This window comes from Gymnogyps californianus, chromosome Z, assembly GCF_018139145.2.
Source record: "Gymnogyps californianus isolate 813 chromosome Z, ASM1813914v2, whole genome shotgun sequence".
Classification (NCBI taxonomy): Eukaryota; Metazoa; Chordata; class Aves; order Accipitriformes; family Cathartidae; genus Gymnogyps; species Gymnogyps californianus.
The window spans coordinates 11,724,895-11,747,346 of NC_059500.1; the positions used below are offsets into that span (position 1 = coordinate 11,724,895).

The 22,452-nt window shown below is 47.1% G+C and overlaps 1 protein-coding gene across 3 annotated transcripts; it reads left to right on the forward strand.

Annotated features, from left to right (window-relative positions):
- The first annotated feature begins 1,793 nt into the window (after window positions 1-1,793).
- TOPORS (TOP1 binding arginine/serine rich protein, E3 ubiquitin ligase) lies at window positions 1,794-7,199 on the forward strand. Of its 3 annotated transcripts, none has more exons than XM_050913648.1 (2): window positions 1,794-1,982; window positions 3,639-7,199. In XM_050913648.1, the coding sequence occupies exons 1-2, from the start codon at window positions 1,794-1,796 to the stop codon at window positions 6,642-6,644; spliced, it is 3,195 nt and encodes a 1,064-aa protein (XP_050769605.1). In that variant the 3' UTR covers window positions 6,645-7,199. The 3 variants fall into 3 exon arrangements, with proteins under 3 accessions (XP_050769605.1, XP_050769606.1, XP_050769608.1); XM_050913649.1 differs by having other exon boundaries at window positions 1,794-1,955; XM_050913651.1 differs by lacking the exon at window positions 1,794-1,982 and adding an exon at window positions 2,215-2,252.
- The last annotated feature ends 15,253 nt before the right edge of the window (window positions 7,200-22,452 follow it).

The following is a 22,452-nucleotide window of genomic DNA, read 5'->3' on the forward strand; positions in this document are numbered from 1 at the left end:
CGCAAGACTTCTGTTCTTCCCAGCTGTGTAGAAAACCAGCACCCCAAACCAGATCCGTTTCACTTCCAGAATTGCTTCTTTTCAGCTCATGAATGAAAATCCCCCTGTGAAGATCCTGGGGCACCTTCCACCTTCCCATTTCGGTGACTCGGGGAGTTCCAGAGATGGACTCTCCAAGTGGATCCCACCTCGCCTAAGAGCCGACACAGTCACACAGCATTTAGGAAGTCGACCAAGTAGGACCACTCTGGACACAGATCCCTCCTGTCGTGCCAGCAATGGGAGTGGGTAAGGGTCTTGGTGCCAGCAAAGGGCACAGGCGACAGTGAGGGTCTCAGCCTCAGCTGCTGGGACAGGACCGGTATGCACCCTAGGTGCAGCTGCTGGGGGAACTGGGGTAAGTAAAGCGAGTGAGTCTCAGCACCAGGAGGCAAAGCAGAACTGCACGTTGCAGCCCACGTGCCTGGTGCTGCCTGCTGGGGAGCCAAAGTGGTGGCATCTCCTCCAAACACCAGGGAAAAGTGTTTAGGGTGGAGACGTAACTCCTTGACACATTTCAAGGTGGGCTAGCTGGGGAGTAAGAGGCCCTGGGTCCAGGCAGGGTATTGGGCACAGGCCCATGCTGGTATCTGGGGAGATCTGCAGCTGTGGAGTGCCTGTTGGCTAGGCGTGTCAGTGCATGCATGAGTGTTTGCTCATGACCAAGAAGCTGGACCAGCTAGCGCGTAGCAGTGAGTAAGAGGGCTCAGGATATGCAGCAGGGTTATCAGACACACAGCAGGGCTGTGCTGGTACTCAGGGGATCTGTGAACCCATGTGTGCTTTCGCTAGTGAACTTCAATCCTTACCGGCTGTAGAGGAGAAAAGGGACATGGCTGGCTGTACTCATGTTTTATGTGAGTCCTGGCAGTACTACATGCAGCTGCTGTGGAAGGCAGCGCCTAGTCTGTGGCAGTCTGTAGAACTGGCTGCGTGTCTTTTTTTTCGCACATACGGTACGTGCGTCTCTTGCAGATACACACTAGTACAAATCAGTAAGGAGAGATCTTTTTCCTAACAACTGTTTATGCTTTATTTACCTTTTCTTTCCTAAGAGCTATTTATGCTTTATTTGCCCAACTGACCACAGGGCTCCTCCAGCCTTCCAATGGATCGCTCCGTACCCTCAGAGACAACGCCAAGCTCCTAGCGGTGTCCCACGGGCTCTGCCATTGCCTAGAGCAGTCCCTGGGCCAGAAGGCGGCTCTCCAGCTGCCGCTGGGCGGCCACCCGTGCCCCGTAGAGGACGAAGCCCCAGGAAAGCAGCAGCAGCACGGCAACCAGGACCTGCGGGACAAAACACTGCGCGTTGGCGGCGGCAGCACCGTGACCTCCCCCCCCGCCGCGTTATCCCCCAGGTCCCGGTGTCCGCTGCCTCCACCAAGAGGTACACCTAGCCCGCTCCCCCCCTGCCCCGGGCGGCCTCGGGCCTACACCTCCTGGGCGGCACACCCGGGCCTGCCCCCCGCCGCGGTTCCCGACAGCCCCCCCAGGCCGCGCAGTCGGCCCCGGCACGCATCAGGCGGCAAAGCGGGAGCGGGTCCCGCCGTTCCGGCGGAGCCATGCCGGCCTCGGCCGCCCTCCCCCGGCCTCCGCTCAGCAGCGCCTCCGCCCGCCTGCAAAATGTCGCCACCGAGAGGGGAAGTGACGCCAGACAACGGCGCCCACTCTTCGCTCCCGGCAGGCAGCGCGGCTGCCTGGCGCTGCCCCGCTGGTGGCGGGGGGCAACCGTTCCCGTGGCAACGCCGCCGCCGATGGCAGAGCCGTTACGGCGCCTGGCGGACGGCGCCCACCGCCGCCGCCGCCCGCCGGGGGAGGAGCGGCGGGAGGCTCCCGGCTCCGGACGCTGCCGGGAGCGCCACAGGCTGAAGGCGGCCGCGGCCCCAGCCCGTACGGGGACCGAGGGCCCGGCAGGGGTGAGTGCGGGCGTGGGGGCCGGGAGCGCCCGGTGGGCCGCCGGCGGCTGCCGGGCTGGCGGCCCGAGACGAGGGGGGCTGGAGGCGCGGAGGGAGGGAGCCGGGCGGGGAGGCGACCCGCGGCGGGCGGGAGGGCGGTGTGGCAGCGGTGGGGCGCGATGCCCTTCCTCCTTCGTGCCTGCGTGCGCTTGTCCCCCCCCGGTGCGCCCGTGCCCGTGTCTCGCTTGTCTGCAGGGCACACTTCGTGGCCGGTGTCCCGCGGGTGGTTATGACGTGCTCCTGGGCTTGCTGCAAAAGGTGGGCTGTTGAGTTTTGAAGTAGCACGGTTAACTTATTTCCGCTGAATGAGAGGGTAATGCTGATAGCCAGCATGACTTTAAAATAGATGGATTTGTTGCTAACCACCCTTGACAGCCTGACTAGATACAAAGGCAGTGTGTACCTGAGGATGAGTGTAGGAACGACACCTGGCTGTTTCTGCTTCAGTCATAAAGACAAAGACTGATTTAGTCTGGAACACATCCCTGGAGGTTGTCTAGTCCAGCAAGCTGTATGTGGTCCAGCATGAGTGCCCAGCAGAACACAGGCAGAGGGTGCAGGAACAGGACATGTCCAGCAGAACTTGGAAACTGGTAGTTTAGTTCAAGTACAATTACTTGTTTTGAGTTTTTTTCTTGAAGGACAGAACTAACTGTTCTCATATTTTTCGTCTGTAAACACTGGTCTCTCTTGGAAGTGTGTTTCGGAGGATAGCGTGTTACTCATAAACTTACTGACCATGTGTCCTGGTTTCGGCTGGGACAGAGTTAAATCTCTTCTTAGTAGCTGGTACAGTGCTGGGTTTTGGATTTAGTGTGAGAATACTGTTGATAACACACTGATGTTTTAGTTGTTGCTAAGTAACGCTTATCTTAAGCCAAGGACTTTTCAGTTCCCCATGCTCTGCCAGCAAGCAGGTGGGCAAGAAGCTGGGAGGGAGCAGAGCCGGGGCAGCTGACCCGAACTAGCCAAAGGGCTATTCCATACCATAGAACGTCATGCCCAGTATATAAACAGGGGGGAGTTGGCCGGGAGGGGTGGATTGCGGCTCTGGCATAGGTCAGTGGGTGGTGAGCAATTGCATTGTGCATCACTGGGATTTTTTTTCTTTTTTTCCCCTCTTCTCTTTTTTTTTGTTATATTCCTTTTTATTTCTATTGTTATTATTATTATATTTCATTATTACTATTGTTAGTATTATATTTTACTTTAGTTATTAAACTGTTCTTATCTCAACCCACGAGTTTTACCCTCTTTCCTGATTCTCCTCCCCATCCCGCTGGGAGTGGTGGGGCAGTGAGGGAGCAGCTGTGTGGTGCTTAGCTGCTGACTGGGGTTAAACGACGACACCATGTCAAAGCACTTATTTATGAGCGGGAAAGAAGACAGTCCTGCCTGTTACCTTCGTATACGCCAGCATGATTCAAGCTCTGTTTAAAACTTGCAACACTGAAGAGCCAGATCTCACTGTGAAGAGAAGCCAAGCAAAGTAGTTAGGTCGTGCTGCCTCTTCATTCGGTGTTCTCTCAGTGCTAATGCTGGGTTTTGCAACCTTGAAGGCGACCGTTATGGGTTTCTGTGTCTAGACTTTAACATTTGTGTCTCTCGGAGATAGCAATGATCTTTTGTCTCTTTCTTTTATAGAACATGACTTCAGCAGATAAGGATGTTTCCGAAGATAGCAACTTTTCGCCAAAAGCCAGCACCAGCAAGCTGCCAACAGATGCGTCTCCTGACTCTAAATGCCCCATCTGCTTGGATAGATTTGACAATGTTGCATGTCTAGATCGCTGCTTGCATAGGTTCTGTTTCCGCTGTGTCCAGGAGTGGTCAAAAAACAAAGCAGAATGCCCTCTTTGCAAGCAACCCTTTTTTTCCATTTTCCATACAATTCGTGCTGAAGATGACTTTAAGGAGTACATACTCAGCCCTTCAGAAAATAGCTCTTTTGCCAGCCCTGATGGCCAGAGGTTTCGTTACCGTACCACCTTAACAGGGGAACGCCGCACTGGCAGTTCCCCTTCCCGAAGGACGCTGTCCCCTCCAGATAATGGGGTATTGTTTGAAGCGTTGTTAAACGAACCAGTGCGGCAGAGAGACGGAGAGATTCAGCAGATGATAAGGAGGCTGGCCTCAAGAAGGCAGGCTAGCGCAGAGGGCAGATCTCTGCGGCAGATTCAGGAGGAGGACATGATCAACTTCCGCAGAGCTCTGTACCGTACTGGTTTGCGTATTCGTAGTATTCAGGATGGTGGCCGCTATCGAGACATTTCAGCAGAGTTTTTCCGCCGCAACCCTGCTTGCCTTCACAGGTTGGTTCCTTGGTTGAAGCGAGAACTTACAGTCCTGTTTGGTGGCAATGGATCTTTGGTTAATGTTGTACAGCACATTGTCATGAGTAATGTGACTAGGTACGATATGGAAAGTCAGGCCTTTGCTGATGATTTAAAGCCATTTTTGCTGAATCTGACTGAACACTTCTTACATGAATTCATCAGTTTTGCCCGTTGTCCTTTTAACTTAGAAGCATATGATCAACACGCCAATTATGACTGTCCTGCTCCATCATATGATGAAGGAAGCCACTCAGACTCGTCAATTATTACAATATCTCCAGATATGGCATATTCTCAAGGGCGAGATAACAGTTTGTCTGTGACTGGTCTTGGTCAGGCCCCCTGGGATGATGAAACTCCGGGGCCTTCCTATTCCATTTCAGAAGAGGTTCGTGCAACCATAGCTTCTCTGGAGACGTCAGAAAGTTCTGATGAGGTCTCTGCTACAAAGAGTCGAAGAAGCAAACTGCAAACTCAGTTACAGGCTACTTTTGACTCAAACGACAGTGACTCTTCCTCGGACAATTGTGTTATTGTTGGGTATGTTAAGCCGTTAGCTGAGAGGACACCAGAACTGGTTGAGCTGTCCTCAGACTCTGAGGTGTCCATCAGAGAAGAGAATAGGGAAGATGTGAAGAAACAGCAGCCAATCCAGTGTCGCAGCTGGAGTGACAGTGAACGAAGCAGGAGTTTCTCGCCACGTTCCCCCACATATAAGGAGGATGTAGGTAGTTGTAGAAGCTGCTTATCTCCTGCAGTTGAGAAGACTGAGTCAAAAGATGATGAGAAGAACAAATGTAAGGTAAAAGATCTGTCTCTGCAGGACTTGAGCTGGAGCCCCTCTCCGGGGAGTGACACAGTGTGCTCCCCTTGGAATCACAGATTGTCTAGAAAGGGAAAGTCCAGGAGCCCACAATCCTGTTCACGGAACAGTCGAGGCAGTCATGGCCATCGGTCTAGGAGGGAGCATCGTAGTAGCAAAAGCCAACTTAAAAAGAGACGATCGAGAAGCAGAGATAGTAGCAAACATAGGAGCAAAAGAAGCAGCAGGAGGTCGAGGGCTCATGACACCAGAGTCTCTCTAAAAAGCCAGAGAGGCTCTCTAAATCGTGAGAGCACTCCATCCAGAGAAGTAAGCAGATCACGATCACGTAGCAAAGGCCACGGCAAAAGGAGATCAAGAAGCAGAGACAGCGATCGTTATTATGTAAGAGACGGTTATCAAAGTAGATACCAGTGGGGTTATGCTTTCTGTAGTCGAAAGGCGATGGGAGATGCCTATGAATCCTCCAGCAGAAGGAGGACTCAGTCTAATGCTCTCTGTTCAAGGCAATCTGCTGGTCCAGAGTACAGGATACGATCATTTATTGAAAGGACAGATCCGCATAGCCAGAGGGGACTCCGTGAGAGACACTATTGCTGTTGTGAAAGATGCAGGTCAAGGAGTCGATCAAGCAACAGGTCAAGGACCCCTTCTGGAGGAACTGACAGAATGAAAAGTGAAAAGCCTGGCGGAAAAAGGAAGTACAAAACTCGCCACTTGGAGAATGCATTCATGGAGAGCACAAGTCTAGAAAGAGAAAATGACCCCAAGAAAACTTTCCCAAAATTCAGTGACTGCTACAGAAATGAAGACACCCTTTCAGACAATCGAGCAAGCAGCGAGACAAAGCATAAGAAAAAGAAAAAAAAGGTGAGGAGTCCAAGTGTGGAGATAATCTATGAAGGAAAAGCAACAGATGCAACAAGGCATCTGAAAAAGAAAAAGAAAAAGCATAGGAAGAAACACCGGAAACATCACATGAGTAACTCAGCACATTCTTCTCCGGTGGTGATTACAATTGACAGTGATAGTAGCAAGGAGCCAGAAAGTACCGAACGTGACAGCAGTATTACTTGGACAGGCACAACTCAGATAAATGAGAGAGAAAACAAATCTCCATCTTCTTTTCTGGGAAGGACAGGATGTGAAGATGTTTACAGAGTTGGTGAGGAAACTGAAGGAGCAGCCAAAAAGTACAGTATTCCTACCGGAAGGGGAGACTTAGATGGTGACGTTAGAAATGCTGATGTCGAACTTCGAGAAACAGCAGCTGATCAGAATCTTACCATAGCGGATACCAGCAGTAACGCCCCTCACACAGAAACTGTAACCAGCTACGTTCAAGAAGCACCAGCAGCGCCTTCCAGTCAACTGCCTTCCCCCAGGATTTCCTTCCTGGAGTATCCAGACAGACAACCATTGATGCTAAGACTGCCAAAGAGACTTGTCAACAGATCCTCTTGGTTTGATTTCCCAGAAGAAAAAATGTAGCACGCTTTCAACGGAACACTTCTTAAAATTGTGAATTTGTTTTAACTACTTTTTTCCCCTTGAGAGTAAAAACACCTGATGTGATTTGTGTATGTTAAAAGATGTCTGGGAAATGTGTAAAACCTTTGAATGTGTATGCACTTTGAAGTCAAAGAAGATAGAATATGACTAGTACGTAAGTTTTAAAGTTTCTCAGAAGACTGTTTGGAAGTTCTAATTTCATAAAGCCATCCTGTATTCTTGTAGTAGGTAAATTATATCCACAAAGTATTTCAAAGTTTTGTTTAAAACAAATAACAAAAAAGGACCCCGAACCAAAAGCCAGAAAATGCGTTTTATGAGGATTGCTCTTCTTAGACAAAGGAAAAATTGCTTAGTTCATAAGAAATTATTCAGGCTGAATTCTACCGTCATTTTAATCTATTTAAGATAAGGTTTAAGATGTTCTCTGCTGAAAAGCAGTCAGCGATTTCTATATAGATCTTCAACAGAACTTTCAGTAACGTAGAAGTGAGCTATGTCAAAATCTGAATAAAGCAATAAGACTTTTTTTTTTTAAAATGAATTTCAATGTGTGGACTGTGTACTTTGCAAACAGAACACTTATCTTTCAGTTTTGGGTGTCTTACCAGTACAGAACATTGGATGTTTGTGCTGTCACAAGTACTCCAGGTTGGAAGGGGCCTCTGGAGGTCATCAGGTCCCAGCCTTCACTGAAAGCAGGAACAACTTTGACTAGATTGCTCGGGATTTGTTCAGGTTTGAATATTCCCAAAGCTGGATGGCCTCTCTGTGTTACGTCTTCTAATGTTTGAGTATTCCCATGGGAAACATTTTTTTTCCAAATTTCTTCTTTGTATTCCACTTGTTGCAGTCTGTGTCTTCTACCTCATGTCTTATTGCTGTGCAACTGTCAGAGATCCTGTTTTCCTCTTCTGTATGCCCTACCACTTGAAGACATCTGTCTTGTCTGTAGCCTTGGCAATAGAGCAGCTCCTCCTGACCTTGCTTTAGGCAACATTCACCCTGCTCAGTTCACCCTAGGTGTCCTGCTGCATGTATGTACAAGGCACAGGGCTCAGGCAGGGTCTTGTTCTCCAGGTTTGGGCCTTCTCTGCGCACAGCAGTAGCTTTCAGGGCTGAACCAGGAAGTTGCCTTCTGTCTCTCCTGTATTACTGCCTCTATGAGTGGTGGGTTTGACCTTTGCTGGTTGCCTGCCAGATCCCCACCAAGCTGCTCTGTCACTTCCCCTCCTCCACAGGATGGGGGAGAAAATAAGATGGGAAAGGTCATGGGTTGAGATAAGGACAGGGAGATCACGTAACGATTACTGTCACAGGCCAAATAGACTCAGGGATAATTAATTTAATTTATTGCCAATTAAAAATTTAGTAGGATGATGAGAAAGACAAAACTAAACCCACCTTCCCCTCCCTTCTTAGGCTCAACTTCACTCCTTCATTCCTGACTCTTCTACCGCCTCCTCCCCAGCAGTGCAGGGGGATGGGGAATGGGAGTTGTGGTCAGTCCATAACACTCTGTCTCTGCTGCTCCTTCCTCCTCACACTGTTCCTCTGCTCTAACATGGGTCCTTTCTACAGGGTGCAATCCTTCAGGAACAGACTGCTCCAGCATGGGTCCCCCACAGGGTCACAGGTCCTGCCAGAAAGCCTGTTCCTGCGTGGGCTCCTAAACACAGGCTGCAGCTCCAGCCGGGAGCCCGCTTCTGTGTGGGGTCTCCATGGGCTGTGCCTTCCTTCAGGGCATCTCCACGTGCTCCAGCGTGGGGTCTTCCACAGGCTGCAGTGTGGATATCTGCTCCACTGTCGTCCTCCACAGGCTGCAGGGGGACAGCCTGCCTCACCATGGTCTTCTCCAGGGGCTGCAGGGGAATCTCTGCTCTGGAGTCTGGAGCACCTCCTCCTCCCCCCCTCCTCCTTCTCTGACCTGCAGGGCTGTTTCTGTCATGTTTTTCTCACTCCTTTCACAGCTGCCCTGCAGTGTTTTTTACCCTTTCTGTTTTCACCAAGGCACCACCAGCATGGCTGATGGGCTCGGCTGTGTCCTGCAGTGGGTCTGTTTTGGAGCCAGCTGGAGCAGTCTGCGTCTGACACGGCACAGCCCCGGGTCTCTTCTCACAGAGGCCACCCTGCAGCACCCCTTGCTACCAAAACCTTGCCATGTAAACCCAGTACACCCTGGCTTGACAGATGTGGGTCCCATGTGTCAGCTCTTGATTGTGTGTGCAAAGATAGTGATGAGCACATCTGGCAGCACTGAAGACTTGGTATCTAAATCCCAAAGTGAGTCATTTCAGCAAGCTACTGAACATGTGTTGCAGTCTCCTTCATTACCTGCAAGGGATGGCAATTTCATAACCATTCTGGATTAACGAGGTGACACCACACCTTCTAAGGTTTTCCTCACTTCCAAGGGTGCTATTCTCTCTGGAGCATGGGGGATTTTTGGAGAGGTTGTTGAGCCATTTGCTGCAATGGCAGAGGGATGGAAGGATTCACATGAGAATGAATGTCCTCACAGAATGTCAGGCTGGTGTGGAAGAACAGTCTTTGGGGCTGGTAGAGGAAGAGACCGTGACTGATGTGTACAGAGCTCTGTATTGCCAAGGTCTGTCTGTCTGTTCAGTGTTACCAACCACGGATCACAGAACTGGAGGCACCACACCTGAGGGAGGGGAAACTGTTCCTGATACCCAGGCCTGAGCTTCCACCACCAGGGACCTTGCCAGTGTTATGGAGGAGGTGCTGTCCTCCTAGGAGGCTGCTGTCTGTGCTGCTGGATGGACTGAGGTGAGCTTTGTAGCTCCCAGGATGATGGAAGAGGAGGGAGCAAGACCTGGCCTAGGGTGGGGAGTGGCCATCACCCTGCCTCCTCCAGCCCCGGAAGAGGGATTCGCACATCCCAGGCAGGAAGCGCAACATGTTCATGTAGGTGGCCATGGATCAAACTATTATTTCTTGCAACTACGTTCGCCAGGTGAATGACCTGTGCATGTTATGTGTTTATGGGGAGAGGAGAGGGAGAGAGGGAGAGAGCATGAGTGAGCTATCAGATGCCTATTGTACTCTGGAAGAGCAGAGCAGAAAAGCAAAGGCAGATACTGTGCATCTCCTGCATGCACATTTAGTTTTTTTGGACATATGAGAAAGACCTTGTCATGGTTTAACCCCAGCCAGCAACTAAGCACCAGACCTGAAAGAAAGGAGCAAAAAAAAAACCCACTGGATGGGCTGGTGTCTTGTAAGATTTAGGAACTTCTAAATTTAGGAGTCATTTTGCTGTTGCTGGTGTATTGCAGGCTCTTGTGCGTGAGTCAATGAGAAAAAAACCAAGTCACTTCCTCTGTGAGAGCATGTACAAGTAACATAAAACAGGCTCAATTAATCTTTTTAACCACTGAATTCACTCTGGATAAACAAAGTGTGTATCAAATGATATGCCCTAGAAAGGTAATCAGCCTTATAAAATGCTTCTCTTCACAGCTCTGCTTTTCTCATTATTGTATTGCAAATAGTTTTCTGAAAGGAAAAACTGTTCAAGCAAAATGTTAAACAGCATTCGTCATTTTCCTGCACGGACCAGGCAACAGCCTGCTCGATCTCAAAATATGTGGTCGTTATGAAGCTTGTATTGAACTGTTTGTCTTTTTTTGTTCCTTCTTTTTCTCTGGTGGTGTTCCTTTGTGACTGGTAATTTCCAGCACTCCTGCTTGAATTGGCACAGGTGAAAAGTCTGCAGGAATCACAGAGATAATTAAGTATAACGGATCATCACAAGCTAATGATCGGGCTGTGTTCTGGTACTGTACAGGTGATCTCTACTGCTTTAGCTGTAGCCATAGATGTTTTTTCATGGGGGCCAGCTGTGCTCCAAACCACATGACCAGGATCATTACAGAAGAAACCAGTAATTTTGGGCTGAGGCATTAATGAGTGGAAATAGATTTTATCAATCCCTTTGTATTGTTTATTTTTTGCAAGAACAAAAAAGGAAATCTCTACAGTTCATTTTTCATGGCAAGTTGTAGGTTTGGTGCAGAAATAACTCGGTAAGGCTCTTTGGCTTTTGCTATGGAGTGGATCATAGTAAACAATTAGACTAAATTGTCCCTTCCAGCTTAAAAAAAAGGGGCAAAATAAAGCTATGAAGATAAAGAGTTCAGCCACAAAGCAGAACCTCATGTTGTTTAATGGCAAGGTCTTTTGTGCTGGCATCTCGATTTCAGAGTGTGAGAGATTACGATCATCATTGCACACTAGGTGCGGTTGCTAGCTTTAAAATTAATGCAAGAACTCCAGCACTCTGCAGTATGATTAAAGACCATCAATTTATTATATTTTCATTCCAAATTTTCATTTGCTTTATGTGAGCTTTAATATTTGCTATCAGATTTACCTGGCTGTATTTTATTATACTTTACAGTTGGCTAAACTAGGTTAGGGTGATAATCCCTGGGAATATTAATAATCCTTGTTTTAACAAGCCAAAATTTATACTATTGTCAGAAATTAATTGCACTGTTCCTCTCTTTTTGCACAGGATTACTGATTGCTACAGGGCAGTGGTGGAAAACAATACTGTTTGGTGTACAATACATAAGAAAACAGCCTTATTCAGATGCTAACAGCTGGCACCACAATGAAGATTGCCAAAGAACAAATCAATGTCACAAAATACCCATACCATGTCATATAGGTGAAACAGGTCACTAATGATGCCATCCCCCACACAGGACTGGACAGATGTGTTGAAATAGTATGCAGCATATTATCCGTGTTGTAACCACTGCTGCCAGTGAGATAGTTTCTTATAACAATGGCTCGTTGTCACCAATTAGAGATTATCATTATCAGTGCCACTTTGCGTTGGGTTTGTGTAGCAGGGAACGGCTACAGGGGTGGCTCCTGTGAGAAGCTGCTAGAAGCTTCACCAGCTCCAAGTCAGACCCGCTGCTAGCCAAGGCTGAGCCCATCAGTGATGGTGGTTGCGCCTCTGGGATAGCGTATTTAAGAAGGGGAAAGACAGCTGAAAAACCTGCAGCAGAGAGAGGAGAGGGATGTGAGAGAAACAGCCATGCAGACCCCGAGGTCAGTGAGGAAGGCGAGGGAGGAGGTGCGGGGGAGCAGAGATTCCCCTGCAGCCCGTGGTGAGAGGGCAGGCTGTCCCCCGGCAGCCCATGGAGGTTAACGGTGGAGCAGAGATTCCCCTGCAGCCCCTGGAGGACCCCACGCCGGAGCAGGTGGCTGGGCCCGGAGGAGGCCATGACTCTGTGGGAGAGCCCACGCTGGAGCAGTTTGCAGAGGACTGCAGTGCATGGAAAGGACTTGAGTTGGAGAAACTCATGGAGGGCTGACCCCCGTGAGAGGGACCCCACGCTGGAGCAGGGGACGAGTGTGAGGAGCCTTCCCCTGAGGAGGAAGGAGCAGCAGAGACAATATGTAGGATGAACTGACCGCAACCCCCATTCCCCATCCCCTGCGCCACTGTGGGGGAAGGAGGTAGAGGTATTGGGAGCAAAGCTGAGCTCAGGAAGAAGGTAGGGGCGGGGGGAAGGTGTGTTTTTAAGATATGGCTCTATTTCTCATCATCCTACTCTGATTTGGTTGTTAACCAATTAAAGTGGTTTATTTTTCCCCAAAATCGAGTCTGTTTTGCCTGTAACTATAAGTGGTGAGTGATCCATCCCTGTCCTTCTCTCGACCCAAGAGCTTTTTTGCTGTATTTTCTCCTCCCCATCCCGCCGGGGGGGAGGAGTGAGTCAGCGGCTGCGTGGTGCTTTGTGGCCGGCTGGGCTTAAACCACGATACGCTTCCATATATAGTTCCTCCAGCGATATTAATGTAATTTAGAAAATGAAGGTCAGCCTTTGCCCATGCAGAACTACTCTGTGATAGCAACTCAGTTGTTCTGAGTAATCGTGCTTAACTAGATCCCTGCCATCGTTAGCATACTTCCTGGGCATGCTTCCTCCTTGCCCCGTGTCCTCAGGCTGCTGATTTCTAAATTTGAAGAACATACATTTCTTGTCTGGAGTGAATTTGGATCAGGTGTGGGTATATAGGAGGGTGTAGAAGTAGGAAGGAGCATTTCTTTCCTTATGCACGGCATGGGACAAGTAGATGAATTTGGGTACCTTTCCTTCCTAAAAAGGGTGGCCTCGAGAGCCAAGGTTTTATAAGTTTAAGTTGATTTGGGATGAGTGGTGGCCTCATGTTTAACTGACTGCCTTGGCCTATTTCCCCTGTTTGAGTGTTCATCACATGGATATTGTGCTGTTTAGTGTGATCCTAGATGGATGTAGGTGTCTAGGCTTTCAGCTGAGTGGAAGTTATATACGTATCTTGGAAGACCTGGGCTTCTTCGTTACAAGAAATGACTTGTTACAGTTTGGGAGTGTGAAGCTATCATTCTGCTTCCCAGAGCTTGAGATACAGAATGGAGACCAGCAGCAAAGCCCTGCTTCTTGCCAGAAGATCATAGGCTCTTCTGCAAGGTCCATGTACTTAGAGTGCTTAATGATGATCTTAAAAACCTAAAATGACAGTTCATAATCTAAGCTCTGACAGTTCCCAAAAGTGGTTACCTAGTCTCCATGGATACTAAAACAGAATTGGTTAGCTGAGAGTAACGCAAGAATGAGGAAAGTTGATGGTATCCTGGGCATCTGCAGCACAAGAGCATCCCAAGCCAGAGTTACGAAATAGAAATAGCTGAATAACTGTTGTATGCTCATCACCCCGCCTGGCCTGTTTGTTTTTAATAGCATTTGACAGATTTCTTTTCTATAAAGGTCATGATTCAGGCAGAGTGACACATCCATCCAGCCACGGTCTCAGATGCAGAGCGAAGCTAGAATAAATAGAGTAATAATAACCTAACTGGTTATATTTTCTCTGTTGTAATAGAATTCAAAATGACATCTGTCGAGATTAAACCTTGCTAATATCTATAGGCATATGCTTTGCACAAACTGTTTTTATATGGATCTAAAAAATCTAATTTTCAGTCTTCTTCCTGAAAATAACTTTAATTAGAGTCCAAATTGCATCCCAAATTAATAGAAATTCTTGAGAAATATGCCAGTCATGAAAACGAATTCTTTTAATTCTTTTGAAATTACCAAGAATAGAGGGGAAGAAAAGTTGGGGCTGTTGAAGTAGAAGCAACATCTCCCTAAGCGTTGAGGTGAAGGAAATGAGGTTAAAAGCTGTGGCACATTCTTACCTTTCTAGGGATAATAAACTGTACAATGATGTTGATATCCCTTTGAATTCCCTGCAGAAATATGTTATAAAAGTGAGGGGGAGCTGGCAAGTAATTTTTAGAAAAATGAACAGTGCTAGAGTTTGTATGTGATTTCCATGTGCTTAGAAACGTAGCAATTCTAAAATCTTATGTTCGTCCCTCTCTCTGAAACACCTTTTTTGTCCAGATCAATCGTTGCTTATTTAAGTCCTTCAAGCAGCCCATATTTGCAGGAGACGAAAGAAAAGATATCATGGGGTCATCCTCCTTCACCAGGTGTTATAGTATCTTATCTGAAAATTGAAATTCTCATCTAATTGGAAGACTCAGGGATACTGGATGAGATGGCTGTAGAAGAAGTTGAGAGGATTTAGCCGCTGGTACTGTGAGTATGAAATTTGTGGTTTTAATACTGTGCAAAGCCCAAGAATTTATAAATAACGTGCTTTCCCGCCAAAAGCTTCCTCCATATTCTGTTTCATCTGCTGTCCTATGATGTCTGTCTTCTTATTTCTTCAGGCTGCAAATTGTGGGTTGAGAACCATCAACAACTTCTGTGGTTAAGAAGTGTCTTGCACACTTGGGATGATAATTCAGAATATGAACATTGTCGTCTATGTCGAGTACTGTCATCCACAGTATGAATTGCACAAATACTCTGAAAGGTTAGCAATCACTTCCTCAGAAAAGGTAGAAGCAAAATGTATTTACCAGCATTATGCAATGAGATGTGATGGCATTTTTTTAAATCTCATCCTAAGAAGATGTTAACTTGGCACAGAGGAAAACACTTGGGATTTCCACAAGCCGTAGTTAGTTGGACTATTGTGATAAGACGAGATATTAGCAACTAGGAAAAGAGAGTATTTAAATTACCGGTCAGAAGAACTAACAAACATATACTACATATGGCAATTATGCAATGTTTTAAAGGTAATCTCCAAAGTCTTGTATGAAGCTTTTTGCTGTCACGCACCCATTCTTCCAGGGCTCTTGGGGACACTGGAACTCCATTGCAACCACGTTTACAATGTGTACTTTAAACTGGAGTGAAGCTCTCTAAAATTTCCCAGTGTGACTGGCAAGCTTACTCTGAATGTATCTATTTAATTGAAATTTCCCCAGGATGCACACTGTTTTTTTCAAATAATTAACTTCCCTCTCTCCCGGGACACAGACATAAAACAGATGAGTGATATTTAGGATGCTTCCTAATAATTCCAGATACTTTGAATGATTATGTTATTTTTAGTTACAGCACAACTTCCTAATAAAACAACTGGCTTGTTTTTAAATTACACACATGAAAATAATTGGGCTTACGGTGCTTTTCTGAAAGCAACATACAGCTGTTGTTCTAGGAAGCTGTTGTTCCTTGAAAGGAAAAGGAAGTGCTGTCAATCCAGCAAACTCCTATAAAATGGGTGGTAGACAGTTTTGGGTAGTAACTACATCAGTGCCTTATAAAGTGTCTCTCGTTACAGAGATGACATTTCATACCTGCTGCTGATTAATGCTGTCTGTGCTACCATCTTGTGGTAGCTGTTATTTTTCAAAAGCAGAAGGTACAGCTGTGTTTGCTCATGGCAGAAACAGTGAGAAAGCTACAGGGATGGCTGTGTTTTTGGTGGTTTGCACTTTCCTTCTACCTTGCAGTACTAAAAGAAAATACTATTAATTCAAGATTTTGTGCAAAAGTTCTGGTATTTTCTGATGTATTGGGTGTCTGTGTCCAAGTTTTGGCAGAGGTGGGCTATAGGGCTGGCCTCTGAGAGAAGAGGACACAGGTGGTTCCAGCCAGCTCCACAACAGGCCCGCTGCAGGACACAGCTGGGCCCATCAGCCAAGATGGTGGCACTTCTATGAAAATATATTTAAGAAAGGGCAAAACATCACACAGCAGTGTGAGGAGTGAGGAAAAAAGTGTGAAATGCAGCCCTGTGAACACCAAGGTCAGAGAAGGAGGAGAGGAGGAGGTGCTCCAGGCATCGGAGCAGAAGCTCCTCTGAAGCCTGTGGAGAGACCATGATGGAGTAGCCTTTTCCCTGCCATCCGTGGAGGCGACCATGGTGGAGCAGGTATTTCCCTGCAGCCCGTGGAATTAGAATTCACTACAGAAACACATTTTTCTGAGATATATCTCAATTTTTTTCCATCCTGTGTGGATTCAAAAGGTATTGGAAGAAGTAGCTTGAACCTTAATCTAGAAGTATATGAGAGGTCACCACAAAGGTTCTTGCAAATGAATTAACAGAAGCTTTTCTAGAAAGTCTCAAAAATCATAGTGTAATTTTTTGGGAACACTCTTAATTCTGAGTTTTTTCCTGTCCCATGAGGGTTTAACTGGGGTGAACTGCACAGCACATGCCCCACACCCAGAGTTATCAAAATAAGCTGGAGGTGACATGTACAGCATGTCAATTTTCTTTCTTATGTACAAGAAATGCAAGCTTGGAATGCCAAATAAAAGGATTTCAAGTCGTCTTCCCACAGACTAATCCACAATAATTTTAGGATTACAAAGTTCATTTCTTCCTACCGTTTCAGATGTGGAAAGAAACATTAGTACAAGGCTGCTGGCATCTTGCCGGGCACCGTTTAGCTAGTGCTGAACCTTCAGTGGGAGTAGCAAAGTTCAGCTGTAGCACTGGCGGATAGAGTTGATGGAGCGGTTAATGAGTCTGACATTCTTTCTCTTGTGTTCCTTGCTTCGGACACCACAGCAGCTCTGTTTGCATGTCACTGCTTCATCTGTGCTGCCTGTCACCCTCTGGAAATTTCTTGGAAATGCCTTTGCTGGTAGCTGTACTATGGTTCTGAGGTGTGTGCCTGCCGGTGAGGAAGGGTCAGGCCCCACAGGCAGGGTGCCAGCATGTGGTGTTGGTGGTCACAGTAGGGCTGCAGGGTGCAGAGGGGCATGGGTGTGCTGCTGGGGATTATGTGGGGCTGCTTGGAGACTGCGACGTGATGGTCTCAGTACGGTGCAAGGCATGCTTTCTGCCACCAGTGGTGCAGGTGCCCTGGCTTTTGGCAACAGTGGGAAGGCTTCTGCTCCACCTCTAGATCTGCAACTGCAGAACAGGCACAGTGTCCTGCACTGGAGAGGACAAACACCGAACAGGGGATGCATCAGAGCCAGCCGAGACTGCACCTCATGCCTGCAAAAAAGGGAAAGGCAATCAGCAGTGATGGGAGGCTTCCCCCTGCAGGGTATGGAGGCACCCATCTACTGACATGACCTGGTATCTTGGGAGGTTGATGTCTGCTGGAGGCCAGGATCCAGGATGCCACTGGGAGACTGCCAAGGCTTGCCTGGCCTTCAGACTATTATCTTGCTACTCTTCCACGTGCGCATCAATGATACTGCCAAGGAAGTCCTGGGGAGTATCAAGAGTGATTAGAAAGTTCTGGGTGCAAGGGTGAAGGGCCCAGGTGGTGTTTTTTTGATGCCAGCAAAGCAAAAACACTTGAGTAGAAGGGGGCTCATCAAATGGGTCAGCAACTTGCTGCATGGCTGGTTTTGCAGGCAGGACATTGGCATCTATTCATTTTGCCAAAAATCAAGATTCTTTTACCCGGTGTGCAAAAAAGCTGATTAACACACAGAGTTGAGATATTTGTTTATTTTATGTCTGCACAGAGAAGGGTGCTAGGTGGTAACTCCACAAAGCTAGCACACCCAGTTAACACATGGTAAAGCATTTTATACATTTTGGGCAACAGTTATCAGTACTTTCATAGTTTCGCTTAGTTACTCTCGTTCCTGCAAGTCTCATCTCCACTTAAAGTCACAGCGTCCTCCTTTTTTACTGCACGTGCTCTGTGAGGAAGGGGCTTCTGTTGGTAGGGGGCTCTCCCTACCCGAGTGTGGGTTTTCTGTTATGTTAATTAGGATAGTTCACTCCCAGTTCAAGTAGTTCTATGGTTGCCCTTGTGCTTATTTTGGTGTTTCTTTACCCAGCTGACTTATGGTGTCATCTTGTTTCTCTTCTCAAGGTTGTGCCTCATTAACTAAGTAGCATCCTTTGTTTTGTTTCTTGCATATCTCCAACATATTGACTACAGGACCCTCTTTGAGGAGCAAGAGCTACTAAGCAGGGGTGGGATAAGCCTGACAAAGCAGCGCTGGAATGTCTTTTCAAACGAGCTTGCTAAAATAGTGAGGAGGACTTTAAACTAGCTATGTGGGGGAATGGCTTCCACAGTCTCAAGAGAAGTGAGAGCACCAGGGCAGAGCAGAGGTGTCCAGATGACAGCATGACCTGCAAAAGCAGAACAACTTATGGCCCATCTCAAACGCCTGCACATGAATTCAGATAGCCCTATGGACAAGGGGGAGGCATTAGCAGTGGGTACACAGTGGCAGAGCTGTGACCCCAGCGGAATGGCAGCGACATGGTGGGGCAGCTCTCACACCTGCAGAGAGCTGGAGTGGTGGGATACAGGTGCTTCAGGAAAGGCAGGGTGGGCAGTCATGGAGGGGGGTGTGTACTCTCTGCAAAGAGGTGGCTCGAATGTGTGGGGCTTCAGTGTGGGGCAGGTGTTGAACCAGCAGAGAGCCTGTGGGTAAGGGTAAGAGGACAGAACAGCACCAGTGATGTAGCAGTAGGTATCTGCTCCGATCTCCGAATCAGAAAGAGGAAGTAGAAGAAGCCACCTTCTTCATCACTGTCACAAGCCTTGATGTTTGTAGGTAACCTGAATCACCCAGTGTCTGTTGGAAAGGCAATACAGCTGAGCATAGGCAATCCAGGAGTCATCTGGAACTTACTGAAGATAATTTCCTGATGCAGAGGATCAACAAACCAAATCAGAGAGATTCTCTGTTGGACCTGCTACTCACAAATAAGAAAGAACTTGTTGTAGACATGAAGGTCAAGGGAATCCTTGGCTGCACTGACCATCAGATTTTGCAATTTAAAATCCTGAGAGGTATGAGCAAGTCAAACAGTAGAATTACAACTCTGAACTTCAGAAGATCAGATTTTGGCCTGCTCAGGGACTTGCTTGACTGAATCCTGTGGGAGACTGCCTTGGAGGCAAAGGAACTAAGGACAGCTGGCTGATCTTCAAGGATGACCTCGTCAGAGCACAAGAGTGGTCCATTGCAATGTACAGAAAGTCAAACAAGTGCAGCAGAAGCCCTGCTTGGATGAACATGGAGCTCCTGCCTGAGCTTAAACACAGAAAGGAAGTACACAGGAGGTGGAAGCAGGAGCAAGGTCCTTGGGAGCACATGGAGCAGCAGAGTTCAGCAGTCCAAAACTCAGCTGGAGTTGAAACTGGCAAGGAAGGTGAAGGACAGCAAGAGAGGTTTCTGTTAGTACACCATCAGCAAAAGGAAGGCTAAGGAAAGCATAGTCGTATTGCTTACCAGGGTGGGGGACCTAGCGACAAAGGGCATGGAAAAGGATGATGTAGTCAATGCCTTTTTTGTGTCAGTTTTTGCTGGTAAGGTTTGCCCTCAGGCTGCCCAGGTGTAGGTGAACTAGCACAGTCTAGGGGAGTGAGGCAGGGCAGGCAGGAGATAATTGAGTTAAGAGAGGACTTAAGCCAGTGAGACAAACACAAGTCTGTGGGACCTGGTGGGATGTACCCAAAGGTGCTGAGGTAGCTGGCTAGTCTCATTGGAGGCAGCTCTCTGTTGCCTTTGACCAGTCCTCTTTAGTGTCTTTAATGACAGAGGGCACTCCCAGCAAGATATTGGCGGACACCAGATTAAGGGGAATGGTTAGTGGCCTGGAGGGCAGCACTGTTATTGAGAGAGACTTGGACAGGCTACAGCAATGGATTGATGGGAACCCCATGGGGTTTCCCAAAGGCCGAGGCAAAGCCCATCCCCTGGGACAGACTCACCCCCAGAGCAGGACATGCTGGAATCAAGTGGCCAGGAGCAGCAGCTCTGTGGAAAAGCCCTGAGGAGCTGCAAGTTGCCAGGAGGCAGCAGTGCTCCTGGGCAGCAAAGCTGGTGCAGACCCACACCTGGGTCTGCACCAGCATGGGTGCAGCAGCAGGGCCAGGCACTGATCCTGCCCTGCTGCTCAGCACCGGTGAGACTGCACCAGGAGTGCTGGGTCCAGGTCTGGGCTCCTGGCGCAGGACAGACCCTGATGTCCAGGAGCGAGTCCAGTGGAGGGTCCCTGCGATGGCTGAGGCTGGGGCTTGGGACATATGAGGGGAGGTGGAGGGTGCTGGGCTGGTTTCTTCCTGGGGAAGAGGAGGGCAAGGGGAGACCTCACTGCTCTCTGCAGCTGCCTGGTGGGACAGTATAAGAAGAGGGAGCCAGACTCTTCTAGGAATTACATAATGACAGCAAGAGGTAACAGATACACGCTGCAATGTGGGAAATTCCACTTAGATATTGGTGACAAATTTTTTATGATGTTGGTGGTGTAGTACTGGAATAGGTTGCCCAGAGCAGCTGTTGGATCTTTGGATCCTCGGAGGTGTTCAAGACTCATCTTGAGGGGGGATTAACCGGGCAAAATCAGGCTGAAACTAAAACATACTTCAGTATTGTCCAGAAGACTATTCCTATTGTACATGTATACGGTTCTGTGCTAATTACCGCATGCATATGTAAATAGGCTGCAGGCTAATTATATACTGTTTTCACAGAATGTGATAAACTTATGGGCGTGCTCTTAAAATTTCATACGTCTATACATACTGGAATATTGTAGATCTGAGGAAATGACATTTATTTTAGAAGAACAGAGACAAATCAGGACAGGGTAAGTAAATTTTCAGCCTTCTGTCTCCTCAAAACATTCATGCCTTGAGTTGAACCCCACAGCATCCTACCTTCTAAAGGTGGAAAATAAGAAAACATGGACAAAATGTATAGCAATATTTGGCCAGCATGTATTGTGTGATTCTGAGTTGATACATTACTATAAACACAAACAATATTTAGGTTTCTTCTGCAGGCCTGCTAAAGTGGAAACCCTGCTATGTTCTTTGTTGCTGCCTTGCAGCTCTCCTGGCTCCAGGGTAACTCTTATGGAAAATGTAGGATCCAGAACAGAATAAGAGAACTTCATAATTACATGATAACAGGGTATTTGGACAGCAGTATGACTTTTAAGCCTAATCTCATCAATTTTTTTGTGAAGCTATTGCTTCTGTGAATTTTCACTGAGTGTCCCTTATGTGGGCATTTGCATGTACAAAAGTAGATCAGACTTATAAAACTTTCTTTCTGGTGAATATCTGTAGGATTTATTAGTGAATTATTTTATTTCTACAGATTCTGTGAACTATCCTGTAGAACAGCATTTTTGTTGATACAGAATTTGTGAATAGCTTAATACAGGGGAATAAAAATGTAAAAATTCTAAAGGTCTTTAGGGTATTTCCTTTGAAGTCCAATTAAAAATAGAGTTTTCCTAAGACCTCAGTTACGGTTGAGGTGATTCTAGATAAGCCACTCCTTCTGAATTACAGCCTCTTATGGGAATGTTAGGAATATTTGTTTCGTTTCAGCACTTTCTGGAGACCTCAGAAATTCCCTTTTTTATGCCTTTTCCTTCGTCAAAGCTCTTCCAGTCTCTTGACCCCAGACTCTCTCCTACCTTACCACGTTAGTGAGTTTAGTCACACCTACTGATGTGAAGGGGCTTAAGAGGGGCTTTGAGCAAAGTGGAAGTACTGAGAGTGCCCTCAGCCTTCCTGAGGCATGGATAAGAGCCAGCGATGCCCTGTGCACCGTTAGCAGTACCAAAACTTGTCATCAGCAATGGAAAATCGTCCAACAACTTTTGATGGTGTCTAGAGTCTGGCAAGTACACTAGTCAGACATTATTTTCACTTTTTCTTTGCCTGCCTGGGCTGGGTTTCTGCCTGGCTTTGGAGTGCAGAAAAAAACCCCAAATGTGTGGAGAACCCTAAATCCTCTACTGCACCTTTTCATAGCATTTCATGAATTCTTGCTGTTGTTTTTATTTTAAGTTTACATATACCTTGAATAGAAAACTTGAAAGGCCTTTTTCTTTAAATTGTGTGGAATTGCACAGCATTTTTGTAGGACATTTTCTTCTCTTTCAGTATGTTCTGTGATGTTTGCACACTGCAAGATAACAATGGGTCTCCTCTGTCTTCACACCTCCTTCTGCTGCATGGACACAGACACACATGCATGCCTACCTTCATATGTAGTTTTCATCTCCATCTCCTTCTCTTAGGCCTGCTCATGTTTCCTGGTCCCAGTACAGCCTCTGCATGGCTAACTGAACCATCTTCAACAGTTTTCCATCTGATTAACTGATTGTCACAATGTATAAATATACTGCTTATGGGACACTAGCATTTTAAGAGGTGTTGCACACTTTGGATTTATAATAGCTGCTTTTTATAACAATCTGTATTAATCTTCACTCTGTTTGGCTGTGTTTTTCTTTCAGACAAACTAGAAACAGACCTGAAAGCTTTATCTCCAGGATAGTTTTGAGCTCCTTGTTTCCACAGTTTTGCAGTCTGAGACTATGGTTATTATGTGTGCAGTCTGGGTATGTGGCTAGTGAATTCTGGCAGATTGGCTAT

Bases quoted from the DNA above. Each gene is read 5' to 3' on its own strand.
- TOPORS (XM_050913648.1), top strand. From the start codon at position 1,794: ATGGCAGAGCCGTTACGGCGCCTGGCGGACGGCGCCCACCGCCGCCGC. The intron at 1,983-3,638 runs GCCCGGTGGGCC...TTTCTTTTATAG, and splicing joins CGGGCGTGGGGGCCGGGAGC to AACATGACTTCAGCAGATAA.